We start from the raw sequence: 14,454 nt of genomic DNA, 5'->3' as shown, positions 1-14,454 counted from the left end.
AGATTTTTCTTAAATATTTAAAATGGTAGCAACTGTTATTATCTAATAATTTATTTTTGATATAATTAAGTTTATTTACAATAACTTGGCCACCACGATACATAAAACATTGAAACAAAAATTTAAGACCCCACAATAATCTAAGAAAGTAACCAAATGGAACAACCTTTGCTTGCACTAATTATTATTACACCTGCAACTATAAATATTGTAAGAATCTATCTCGCTAAATATACAAATATTGTATCAGTGTCCTCACAATACGCAAATATTAATAGAGGTAATAAAAAGGAAACCAATATAATCATTTGATAAATACTTCCCCAAAGCTATTACGTTATTTTGAAAAGAAAATATATCTTTATAAGGACTGTGCCCTGCTAGGCATTTAAAACCTTCTTAGCATTAAAGTAAATTTACTAAAACTAAAAGAGAAAAAATAAATCCCAAAAAACTAAATCGGTAAGATATAACCAAATTAAAAACTTATTTCCTTCAAAAATATATAAATAGGAAATAGCAGTCAACATGTTTCAAGCACTCAGAAAGAGATGCCTAATTTCAAGAGTGGCTAGGAGACAACAAAACATAACAGAAATAAAAGTGACGACAAAACAAAAGTGAAATATACAACGTAAAGTTCTACAATGAAAAAAAGAGAGAAACAAAAATTAGAAAAACCACAGTAGCCGAGAGAGAAGAAAAGATGAAAAACAGAACGGGAATTCATTTGTTTCTCACCTTTTTTCCATTCTCATTAGCAACTTTAAGTTTTATATTTCAAATCACGGCAAGTCTTGGAAATGTGCTTTCGTTTTTGAGCGCTTGAAACATGTCGACTGTTTTTCTTATTGATATCATTTCGAAGTTTTTACTCTGGTAACATTAAATCACTATAATAATGCTGATATGTTCACAATCACCCTGTGGAAGCATTCGTTCGTTTAAACTCATTATTGATCAATTTAAAAGACATTAAATCAAATATATCCATTAAAATATTTACTAAGTATATTTCTTATCAAAATATAATTAACTCCTATATTTTTCAAATAGACAAATAAAAGTTGAAAAATCAAGTATTAACAAGTTACTCTTCCACCTGTAAAACTGTTTGTTTTTTTAATTTGCTAATTAAAAATCAAGTGTTTTGTCATATAGCTCTAATTTGCTAATTAATAATCAAGTGTTTACTCATGAAGGAGTAACACAGTTTTACCCATCTGTCAAAATTTACAGAGAATAAAAACAGAAGTGCAAACAGAAATATTCCATTTGTATACATTAGCCCTCTCTCCCTATCTGGGACTAATCACACAAATTGAAATATTTCTTAAATGCTAATATGAAACTCGTTTACTTAAACGCTTTCTTCAAAAAAAATTAATTCCTATTTTTCATATGAAAGCTTTCGTAAAAAAGTTTTACCTACAAAGTTTAGAAATTTTCACATGGCCTATGCCTATGTGGCTTCCTTATCTAGGCATCGGTCCCGTCAGGGGTTCCAACCATAGAGTTGATATAGTAGGTAGAGGAACCAAGTCCGCTTTATTCCTTCCGAAAAGACACGCCACAGATAGCAAGCAAAGAGTTACAATCACGTGATGGAAAGAGTGCAATACTTGGCGCAGTATCACAAATGTTGGCGCACTAAGTTTTTAAACAGCTTTATTTCGATATTACCGATGCGCAAATAATCGGAGCATTTGAAAGACAAGTTTTTAAACAGCTTTATTTCGATATTACCGATGCGCAAATAATCGGAGCATTTGAAAGAGAGAAAAAAAATATTTTCGTTAATCATATTTCTTTAATATTATTAAATGGGCTTTTAAAACATGAGGAGTTTTTTTTCTCTTAACAAATAATTTTTAATTAAAGTACTGCCTTTATTTAAAAAAATTCAGTAGTTCTCGTCTGTACCCTTAACACTATTCCTTAAAATTTATTCATTATATAAAAATAAAAAACGATATTCTGCATCACTTATATTTATTACTATATTCAGAAATTTTTTTTTTAAATGTTTTTATTGCAAAGACCTATTTTTTTAAAAAAAAATACTAATATATATTGTAATAACTATTGTTATTTTTAAAAAAAAAAAAATAATAACTTCGATACAAAAATCAGGATTTTTTTAAAATCTACCAGGGCTTAAAATGTGAATTTGAAAATGTTGCCCTTCTTTTTTAATGAAACACAAGTTCGTTTAAAAAATTAATTTAATCTTTACGTTTTAAAAGTTTTATCACTGTTAGATAAAACAAATTGTAAAATTAAACAGATTGTCTGAAAAAAGTTCGATGCTTAGAAATAACGTTAATGTTGCAACACTTTTATCATTTTTATTTATGCTCACCAAGAGACTGCTCGAGAGGTAATATCAAATTTCGGGAAAAATAGCTTCGGGGAAAATAAAACCCGTTTTTAGTAGAACAGATTAGTTAGAAAACATATTTTTGATTAAATTTAATTACGTTTAGAATTTTATTTATATATTGAATACATTAAATTATTTATACAATAAAGATTATTTACATTATTAATTTAGAATTTTGAGTTCTTTTTTTCCTGACACTTAAAATAGATATTTTCAAAAATAAACTACTGTTGCATTTTAACTTAAAACTCAACAATTTGTCTAAATATGAAATAAAATATTTATTCTAATATAAAAGTTTTCAGCTCCGAATAGAGAAAAATATAAGATTAAAAGCATTAAACTAATCAAAGAAAATAATAAAAGAGTTTAATTAGAAATTTTACTTTGTATTTTATGTACAATCTAATTCCATAAATTACTAGGAAGTTTAAATTGTACACACAAAGAGACTAGTAGAAAAGCTTTCGAAATTTAAACAAAAAATACTTAAATAAAAGAGAAAGCAATTAGAATTTTTACTTTGTACTAAATGTAGATTGAAACTAATGACGAACTTATAATTAAAATATCTTACTTTTATTTGTGATAGAAATTGCAATTTATGCAACTTTTTATGAGGTAAATTTATGCAACTATTATAGGTCAATGTATATTTAATAATTTTTATACAGAAAACCAGTATCTTAAAAAGTAGCAGTTAAAAATATTTTACTTTACAAATAAAAGAACCATAATCATTTTATGAACATTAAGAAAATTACAATGCCCATCCATAAAAAATGTAATTTTCTTAAAAATAGTAAGTGCATTTAAAACTATATCTTTTAGCCAGCTGCAAATTAAATATATACAATCTAGATAAAGGTAAAAACAGTTGAAATTTTACAAGAAAGGTTCACGATGCTAAATCTTTGCACCACAGCCAGCTGTTAGCCTTGGCCGTCTGAGCAGTTTATTCCATACCAATGCATAACATGCGCTAATTTACTGCACTAATTTACTCCTATACAACTTATCCACTTCTATGTTATGTTTTCTAAATTTGTTGCACTAAATCAAACTAATTCTACGCTTTAATATACTAGTAAAATAAAGTATTTCCAATAAAGCAACTATTTTTAAATAAAAAGAAGATAAACAAGTGCTTAATGATTATATTAAATATACCTTAATTTATTTTCTAAATAGTACATAATTTGTATTCATTTTATGCATAGTAACAGAATTATATAATTTTATTAAAAATTAACACTAAAACTACTATACACTATTTTATATTTAAATACTAAAAATATTTCATAGAATTTAATTATTCATCAAACATATAAGAATATACAAATAATTTGGTTTTTAAGCATTCCTATGTAATTTAAAAAACACAACTTCTTATGTACCATATTTTTTATTTAAATATATATATTTAAAGGAAACATTTTAGAACAAGATAAATATTGGGTTTTAGTAATCAAGAGGTAAAGATATACAAAATCTTCAGAATATACAGAAATGATATCGACATTTAAAGAGAACTAAAACAAAACCGAAAGTTTACTCAACTGTTCCTTGGCGCTAAAGTATCTCGCCAAGGAAGCCAACAAAGCTTTGCAGCTATTTCAGCTAAAAATAGACTATATATTGAAATATACTTAAACATTATAAGTTTAAAGTTTAAGAAACAATAAAAACTTATGTTAAATGCAAAAAAAGTGAGCAAAAACGAGCGTAATTGATTATTAAAGCAAATAAAACATGATTATCAGAGCATGACTGAGTATCGGAAAAATTTTAAAATCAATTTTAAAATAGAAAAAGTGAAAAAAAATGTCGCCCTTTCTTGTAAAAAGTTATCGGACAGTCCCTAGAAAACTTCTCCGTGCAGCAAAATGCTCAGGACTTTTGTACCATTCTTATTTCTGAATTAAAAAGACAGACAGTTAATTGCATCAGACGATCGCAATGCTAAACGAATGGACGGGAATCGAAGCGGTCTCAGTGAACGGCAAGTTTGGGCTACAGTCACGTGACTTTATCTTGTCCACGGGTCGGGGGTTATTCTACTCTCTCTACCCAGTATTTCAACTCTATGGTTCCAACTCATTTATCTCAGTGGTGGTATTGGTACAAAAGCCGTGGTTCCAATCAGAGGGATTTTCACGTGGCATACTCTTCAACACTTTAGTTTTGCAAGAAATATATTTATTAGTGAAGAGAAATATAATTATTAGTGGCTTTTTAAAAGAAATACAATTTTTACATGACTTTTATCAAGATTTTAGAGCACGACCATCTTCCTACTAGATTTTTAATATGCTGTTTAATTTATTTGTAAGAATTGCAGAAAAAGTTCTTTTAATTCTAGTTCTAATTCATTTATTTCCTTTAGTTCTAATTCATTTTATTTTATTTTATTTCATAACCGTCGTTGAACAGCTGACCCAACTTTCGGGTTTACGACTATTAATGTTCAACTCCGTAGCCTTGTAATTTTGATCCCAATCCAGAAGAGAAGGGAACTCTTAGATCAAGTATTGGGAGAAATTTGCCTTCGTGGAGGATTTTTTTGATCGAACTAACCCGCATTTGCGTTACATGGGGAGGAAGACCACGAGAACCTCCCGCGGTTAGCCTGATGGCAAAAGGACTCTAACCTGTGATCCGTCTTCCACTGAGGATATTTCATGTCAGCATTGTGGTCGGTGCAAGCCGGATGCGGATTTGTATCGACCAACCACCGCTGGGATTCGAAACCGGTTCACCTCGTTGAAAGACTAACCCTCTATCCCCTGAGCCATCGCGGCTCACTAGTAATTCATTAAAATATTTTAACTTGTCTTTGCTAGCAATGGAAAAGAAAAAAAACTTCTTTTTTTTAAACTACGAAACATTCCGTTATAGTTGGAGGGTATGCTCATCGTGTTAAATTATATAAACATAGATCCGAATTCTCAATTTTTGCTCCAAATTTATTGGAAAGATTTTAGTTAAAAGATTTTGCAGTTTAAATATATTTATAATGTTCCCCTCTAAAACTATTAAAATTGCAACAGTAAAATGAAAAGTTATTATGGGGAACCATTATTAATTTTGTCAAATGTGCATTTGTAGAATTTGAAGAAAAAAAGCACAAATACACAGAGACCTCAATTTAAGAAACACAAATCATCTCAAATATTTATTTAATACTGTTTATATTTAGGAAATGCATAACACAAAAAAATATGTGATTTACTTTTATAAATACAATGTTTTTGACAGAAATCAGAAAGATCCAAAATAAGTAGATGAAACAACAAGCCTTCCGTTTAAAGGCTGAATAGGCCTGAAGTTGTTCGATATTGTACATCGACTAATGTTAGCATCCTCATATCTTACAGAATATAGTTTCCTGAATTCAGCTATCTAAAAACAATCAAAAAGCAAAAATCTTTTAAGAAATCAATACATGAATAATATGCATGTAAGACAGAAGGTGTTAGTGTGGACAAGAGCATCTAACTAATCATTACTTTTGAACATGCTTAGCAGTTTTTCGTTAAAATTAGAACGTTTATCTTCATTTTAAATTATGATAAAAAACAGAACAAGAAAAACCACAGTAGTCGAAAGGAGCAAATCAGGGTAAAATGCATTTCCACGCGCAAAGAAGGGGTATGAGGAACTAATATCGAGAGCAAAAGAATCAGCATTCATGATGTGATTAGAGTGGAAATAATTCTGGCATTGTCGAAGTTGAAGTTATGCCTAGATTCCAACAATGAACAGCAATGGATTAGTTTCCGAATTCTTGATAACGGGCATATCTATCCTGTTCCTTAAGTCTAAATTTTAAAGCATTTGAAGTTTGTCCTATTACATTCTCCAAATGGGTTTTTTTTTCCAAATCGTTACCCAATTTTTCAGATATCAGAAATTTTGATTTTAAAATATTAAAATTTCGATTTTTATGTTAATCCCATTTTTTGCCCTGATTCAAAGGGTTCTTTATAAGAGTTTTTATCATTAGTTCAAACAGGAATGGGGTTTAATCTACGTTAAATGAAAAGTTTCCGTCTAACCTTAAAAACAATAATGAGCAAAAAATGTTATAGCCCTCTCAAATCAACCGAAAATGGCTTCTCTTGAGAATTAGCGAAACATAGTTTCTAAACTTAAAACTTCGTAGTTATTGCTGAATAATAAAAACAAAAACAAATTTTTTAGGTTGTTTTTTTTGGGGGGGGGAGCAGGGAAAAGTGGTGGCAAATATTTTTGTAGAGATTCTTCGAAAGATAAAGGACCAAACTTGCTTTCGAAAGATTTTTCCTTTACGTATATCTCGAAGACAAAAGTGTGCCGCATAACGATTGGTGCTAAAATTTTAAAAAACTAAACTTTAACTTATTGCAAGAAATTCGTCAAGATATCAATAGATGAGTTTGTGTATTTACAGCATTTCTTCAGTGTCATAAGTGGTCACCTTAATTTGTAAATATCTGACAGATAATAATGTTTTATATAGCTTTGAAAATTTGGTTGTGTATTTAAATTACAATATACGTTCACGTTAGTTTCGTCTCCTTGTATATTTTTGAAACTTAATTAACTGTTTAAATTTTTAAAACCGAATTCAACTATAATAATGATAAAATTAATTGCGTGTAATATTATTAATTGAAAGAGTAGTTTTCTGATGTATCATACCTGGTTATGACCAATTTTATGAACGTCACTGCAAATCGTCCAAATGACATTTTCTGTGCATCCTGGCGTCGTTAAGGAGCCATTGTATCGAAAGAAGGAGCACATATTGTCGATAATGTCATCAAGGTAAATCTCATCTTTGATGTTGACTGAATCATCTAGGTAGGGCACTTGTGTCAATACATTAGTCACTGGCATTAATCCAAGATTGTCTGCATGGCCCTCCTAAGTAATGAGAATAAATATAAGACAATCCACAATTACTCTGGCTTCAAAATGCTGTAATATTAATTTGCAATAAAGGAAAACTTTTAACAAATAACACAGAGAGAAACTTTGTAACTTAGAGAAAAATATAAAAACCGTTTATTTATTTTAATATTTTACATAACAATAATTTAAAAAAAAACATTTTTATAATATAATATACTTTCGATATCTCGAAAACCATTTTATGTCAAAAAAATTTCCCCGCTGCTTTATATATCCATCAAATGTTGATTTGAATTCTTATATCGAAGAGTTTTTTCTCGAAACCTTGTTATATCGATTTTTTTTTTTTCGAAATAGTAAACCAATTCTTTTCTATTTAATGCATAATTATTTTTGCCTTACTTTTATCATTGCTATATTAAGACTTTTAGTCAACTATCATTAAATATATATTTATTAGTAGTTATTCTTATGTTTCATGACTCGACATTTTAGAGCAATATTTTAGAATATATTTTTCTACTTTTCAGAACATATTTAGTTCTGAACTTGCTATCTCGAAACCTCGTTATCTCGAAATTTTCTTAGCTTTCTTCCAACGTTGAGATATCGAGAGAGTACTGTATATAATTAAGAGATATTTTAAAAAAATAAAGCAGAAATGAACTTTGCAATGAATGTAGAAACCTTTCGTTCTTTATTATTTTCTTCACTGATTCAAAAAACTGCAATTATTATATACATATAAGTATAATATTCAATTAAATAATAATATGCAATTTAGGAAAACTTTTATCAATTAAAACGGAAATGAACTTCGGAATAATTGTAGATATCGTTTTTTTTTTTATTTTTATAATGACTGATTTTACATTTTCACTGAATTAATATTTTTAAATAAATACAAGTTGTCTACCAGTCATAAAAATTTCGAGAAAAAATTAACAAGAAATAATTTCCTAAATAAATTCAAAACGATGAATTAGGATTTAGTAATTGACAAAATTACTAAGTGAGATTCCAGTTTAAAAATTCTCATTAACGATGTACAGTCGGCAAAAAAAAAAAGATATCACCCTGAATAATTTTCGTTCTAATGATCGGATTTTCACGAACTAAGTGTTAATCTTAATGGTTCCTGGGGGTGACCTCAAATATGCTAATTAATTAGTGCTAACTATTAATTAAGTTACGAAATCAGACACAAAAACGTACTTTCTCTGAATAAACATATATTTTTTCTTACATATTTGGATTCTTAACCTTCAAAATATAGGGGGTAGCCGCAATCTGGGAAATATGGTCCCCATAGTTTGGTCAGGAGAGCGATTCAAAGTTCGTACCCCTTAATGTTAATTTCACTTTTTACGTTTTTAGTCATATTTTAAAAACTAATAAAGCAATTCGAAGAAAATTTCACCCAGTCATAAAACTCATTTACCCAAAGATAATTTCACGAAAAAAATAATTTTTAATAATTGTTAATTATTTTTTATTATTTAATTAAATTAAGGATGAAAAATTTTTGAATTATAAGGTATGAATTTTTTTATACCATATTAATCTACATATTTTTCAATTGAAAAATCTAAAGTTTCAACTGTTTTTATTTATTAGAAGCTGAGAAAAATTAAAATTAATTATTTTTAAAAAAATAATTTGGCGACAATGAAGAAATGATTAAATGGAGCGATTAATATTAAAATGTGATAAACTTGCGAGGAACTTGACTTCGCGCGCTTAGCATAAAATTTCATTCATATTTTTTTCGCTAATAATCGTTTGCTTATCTTTTCATTTTTATTTTTTAAGCTATAAAATACGATGTTTCTTCTTTAGTCGTCTAAAATTCTATTTGCAATTTAGTAAAGAAATTTGAATAAAACATTTTATTGAATAAAATACATTTTATTCAGAGAATGTGGAGTTTTATAAAAGCATGCTTCTGATAGAATATGATTATACAACAGATTGTGCTTCTTTAATGTGATTTTTTTTAATTTTTATTTTCTCAATAACTGATAAAATTTCAATAATATACATACGAATGAATAAATTTGGAATAAAATATTCATCAATTTCTTGAATATATATTTTATAAATACGTAATAAAAATACGTAGTCAATATTTTTAAGCATCTCTCACAACATCGCAAATTTCTCAAAATCTTATAGGGTAAACTAACCAGTGAAGGAATACTTAAGCTTAGCTTGTCTTTAAAAAAAAATCATAAAAATTTCAAAATTTGTAATTTTAGCTAAATGACGTATTTGTTATTAAATGCATGTCGACATATTTGTTATTAAATGCAAATTATGTAAAAAAAATTTAGATAACTTACATAATATTGTTTTAAGCTTTTGGTGGTTTAAATAATAAGTAGTAAGATAACCAAGTGAAGGAACAGTTCTTAAATTGAATAAACACTAAATTTTCCAGTGAATGAACACTTAATTTTGAGAATGTTTGATGCTCGTTAGGAATCCTTAGGCCACACAGATATCTGTCGCCCTGTAGATGCCTGAATTGACTGATGTTAACACAGGCGGGCATTAGGAAAAAAAAAATCTTTTAAGTTTTCGTGCCCCCATTTCAGTATCTTAAGGGCCTTACGAGCTCTGTTTAAAAAGAGAGTATCATATCAGATATATATATATATATATATATATATATATATATATATATATATATATATATATATATATATATATATATATATATATATATATATATATATATATAACATAAAAAGCTTCAATTAATCTTTTTATGTTAGTTTCTTTGCTATAAAACTTCATCCTAATTAATTATTCTAAACGAAATACTTTCTCACACTTTTAAAAACCACATCCTGTTCTTAAATCTATTTTTGGCTCAAGTATGCATTTAATTAAGAGCAGGACATTTTTCCCTTTGCTCTTGTGTGGGAAACGTTCGATCTATTTCATAAACCAATAGCAACTACTAAGAGTTCCCTCTTTCCCTAAATTAAGACATATTACGGATTTTACTTTGCAAGATTTTCCTTAACATATAACCAAGGAGCGCAACTTTTCATGTGCACTTTCACTCATTCTCATGACTGCTCTTGTCTAATAATTAATAAATAAATTTTGTACCCTCCTTCCCGATCTATGACCTGTTTTAATCCTTCCACTCGGCAACGACGTTATATATATATATATATATATATATATATCTGACATATATATATATATATATCTGATATATATATATATATATATATATATATATATATATATATCTGATATATATATAACAAAAATAATCATAGTAGCAGTATTTGGTGGTAAATGTAGCTTATCGTAATTGAAGAATATGCTGTGCGACATTTTATGGTGAATTTGCGAACGTAAGTTTCAGAATGTATCGAAACATGTGGATGCTATTTGCTAATCATCTTTATCCAAAGAAAACCATGTAACGTAAATATCTAGCAAAATGAAGCAATTTTTTAAACAATGAATCATACAATATGCAACATATTATTTCAATATCTTATTCTTAAACATAACATATTTCAATGTTTTTAAAATTCCACTAAACATTCAGCAATTCATTGAGTTATAGAAAAAAGAAATCGTAAATTACAGAAAACCTTGTGAATGTGCATTAGAATTACTATACAATCTACATTTTATTTTTCATGCACTTTTTTTTCCTTCAAACTTTCATGCCTAGAAGACTCGATTAAAGCTGTAAAAATCATTATCCCTAAAATTTTGTATATAGCTATTATAAGTTATGTTAATTTGATTTTAGTATGAAATCCTCGAATAAACATAGCAAAAATAGCATAATCTAAATAATATCAGATAAAAAGTTCATGTATTTAAATTCTGAAAACTTATAAATCGATTCAAATTTTCTTTTCAAAAGAGATTAAAATAATTTTTTATTTTATTTATTTATTTATTTATTTTGCTTTTTGGACATAAATGAACTTAAAAATTGTCTATTGCCTAGAAACTTCGAGGTGTTTTCTATTAACTATTAATTAAACCTCTCAGAGCAATCACAAAACATTATTTCAATTTTTTTACAGTCAGAAATTGGTTGCCTAGCAACCTAGTAAAATTAAGCGTTTCTCTTTTGAATCAGTCAAGGGTTATCTTAAAATATTTATTTGCGCAGGCGACTTTTTTTGGCGGTTTTCTGGACTATCGCCAAATATATAAACCTTTATTGCAACCCAATTTACGACCCAATTGTTTTAAAATTTTGTCTACCCCCCCTAATTCAAGTGTCTAGATTCCAAATATGTAAAAAAAAATATATGTTTATTCAGAGAAAGTGCGTTTTTGTGTCTGATTTCGAAACTTAATTAATAGTTAGCACTAATTAATTAGCATATTTGAGGTCACCCCCAGGAACCATTAAGATTGACACTTAGTTCGTGAAAATCGGATCATTAGAACGAAAGTTATTCAGGGTGATATCTTTTTTTTTTTGCGGACTGTACACCCAAGTAGTGTAAGAAGAATGAAAAATACGTTTAATAAAATTTTGTGTCAAAGGGCTAAAATGTGCTGCAAAAAAGTTTTTAAAAAAAGCAGTTGAAAGTCAGTGGTTCCGAAAAACAATAATAAATCCAAATTAACCACCAACTTTTCATCTGCTAATTTTAAAAATTTAATAAGAAATTCTTGCATTACAGTTTAAGATAAACTTTATATAAAATGTGCTTAATACCTGGAAAATTAGCCGAAATTATATAAACTCGACTTTTATAAGTTACACGCAATATTTTATTTAAAACTTTTTTTCTGTAAACCCATAGAAAAAGTTGTTGTTTCTTAAAATTATTGAAGTTATACTTCTTATGCGACTTCCAACAAGGTTGCGTTAAACGTTTAACGCTACATTTTTATTGGCCGGGAAATCACGTGGTAGGATCCAGTTTTCCCTCATTCATTTCCATATTGTTTTGGTTCTCACTAGCATAAAAATAATAAAAGTCATAAAAGTATTGTTTTTCTATAAATATTTTTTTAGTTTGTTTTGTTACACATATAATTCAATAGGGTAGTATTTTTTATTTTCAAATTTAGTGGATAACAATTTTAAAAAATGAGTGAAAACAGTCCCACGGACAATGCGACGGATTTAAGGTTATGTCAAGGTACGTCTCTTGTGAATATCAATTGATAGTTAGGTTTTCTCTTCTGAAATTACATTATGACGCATTCACATGCATTATTAATATAAATACATTCTCCAGGGCGAGACGATGAGGCAACTACAAGCACTTCCACTGGATCAAGAGGTCCACGGGGGAAAAATGCACAATATTACCGTGATTACAGAGCACGGAAGCGAGCGGAGCAGGAAAAAGAGTCGTTGAATAGAACTAGTGATCCTTCTACGACAGCTGATTGATTCTTCTACAACTCGCAGGTTGCGAAGTTTAACTTCTTCCGCGCCGAGGGACTTCACGCACTATTTTTTTTATTTAAATTATTTTATTAACTGATTTTCATTTAAAAATAAGAGTAATAAATCAGAATAAATATAAAGTTTTGGTCGAATTACGTAATTTTACGTAATTCTTCACCACTAATTAATTAACATGTTTAAGGTTAAGTCCACGAACCATTAGAATTGAGTACTGTTGCCTAAAAATTTGATTATTATATCAAAAGTTCAATAGTTAGATTTTTCACGCACTCTACATTGAAGAATGTTTCAGTAGTCCAAATAAGTCAACCATCCCCTGTAACTTGCATTTAAGTGTCAGTAATTCTAAACTGATCTAGAACAAAGAATCATCCATATTTAACAAGTCTTTTGTAAATTAAATCGTTCTCTTTCGCCTTGCATAGAGATAATGCAATTTTTGTGTTTTATGATTCTCATAATTTATTTTTCTGTCTCTCACTGTTTTTTTCCTCGCACCTATGAATATCTTACTTTGGAACAGCCGAAACATTTATAATGATTTAGTCAAATAAATTGAAAGAGCAATGGTAGTGGATAGAATGATTGTTGTAGGCACAAACGAAATAATGGTGTGAAAACTTAGGTGTTAAAAAAAATGATATCTACTTCTACTTCACTGAATCAAGTTACGGTTATGATGATTATTCTGTTGCTAAGCCTATTATTTAGAGTCATATTTTAACTCGCTGAAAGCTGAAGCTCACGTTATTATGAAAATCGCTGGAAATTCAATTATTTTCTTCTATCAAATCAATAAATTTAAAGACTTATCAATAAATTAAACTAGTTGGTAAAATGATTGTTATTGTGTCACGAAATTACACAAACGAAGTAATAGTGTGAAGAAATATATGAAGAATTTCGTCTGTAATGATAGAACATATAAAAATAAAGACGCCTTCTTGTTATCGATGCACGTCAAAATGACAACAGCCTGCCCCTAACGGTTTTAGCACCACTCTACTGCAAAAAACTGAACTATCAGTTGTTGTTGTTGTTAATTTACGTCGCTCTAGAGCTGCACAATGGGCTATTGGCGACGGTCTGGGTAACATCCCGGAGGATGATCCGAAGACATGCCATCACAATTTTGATCCTCTGCGGAGGGGATGGCACCCCCACTTCGGTAGCCCGACTACCTGCTCGCGAAGTCGAGCACTTTACGGTAGCACAGTTTAACGAGGACCAATACCGCACACCCTCGGTCCCTACGCAGACTGATCCAAGTGGTCACCCACCCGCACACTGACCGCAGCCAGTGATGCTTGACTTCGGTGATCTGCTGGGAACCGTGTCTTAACGATCAGTCCACTGCGGGACGAACTATCAGTTAGATAGATGAGTTTCTAGTATTATTTTTTATAATTTCTTTTGTCATTTGTTTTATTTTAGTTCCATAAAAGGCTTCGATGTTGTTTAGTTAACTATGTTATTTGTAAATAAGGACAAAAATACATTTTGCGAAGTAAATCCTTTATGATTATCATGATTCATTTAAAAATTTTCATTTCTCACTATTTTTCATGTTATATTTCTATCAATGTTGAATAATAAGATATATATGTATGTATATACAAGAGCTGGACAAAATAACGGAAACACTTCTATACTAACATATTTTTTTTATCTTTCTCAAATATTTAGAAAATCATTTTATAAATTTAGAAGTGTTAAGATTATGCGATTTCTCATACTAATGATTGAAGTTTAAAGT

At 28.8% G+C, this 14,454-nt stretch overlaps 1 protein-coding gene across 3 annotated transcripts in view; it reads right to left on the bottom strand.

Moving 5' to 3' along the window:
• Window positions 1-5,545: 5,545 nt before the first annotated feature.
• The window catches only part of LOC122272686 (carbonic anhydrase 1-like), a 32,517-nt gene continuing 23,608 nt past the window's right edge, over window positions 5,546-14,454 (bottom strand). For all 3 annotated transcript variants that reach the window (XM_087163584.1, XM_087163586.1, XM_087163585.1), the window contains 2 exons: window positions 7,067-7,291; window positions 5,546-5,785 (listed from right to left, as the gene is read on the bottom strand). In XM_087163584.1, coding sequence (XP_087019710.1) covers window positions 5,645-5,785; window positions 7,067-7,291 — 366 coding nt within the window. In that variant the 3' untranslated portion in view covers window positions 5,546-5,644. The remainder of the gene's footprint in view (window positions 5,786-7,066; window positions 7,292-14,454) is intronic.

This window comes from Parasteatoda tepidariorum, chromosome 5, assembly GCF_982258835.1.
Source record: "Parasteatoda tepidariorum strain Cologne lab strain chromosome 5, Ptep-v5.0, whole genome shotgun sequence".
NCBI classification, from domain to species: Eukaryota; Metazoa; Arthropoda; class Arachnida; order Araneae; family Theridiidae; genus Parasteatoda; species Parasteatoda tepidariorum.
The sequence above is the reverse complement of the archived record's forward strand: the minus strand, read 5'-3'. Positions and strand labels throughout refer to the sequence as shown.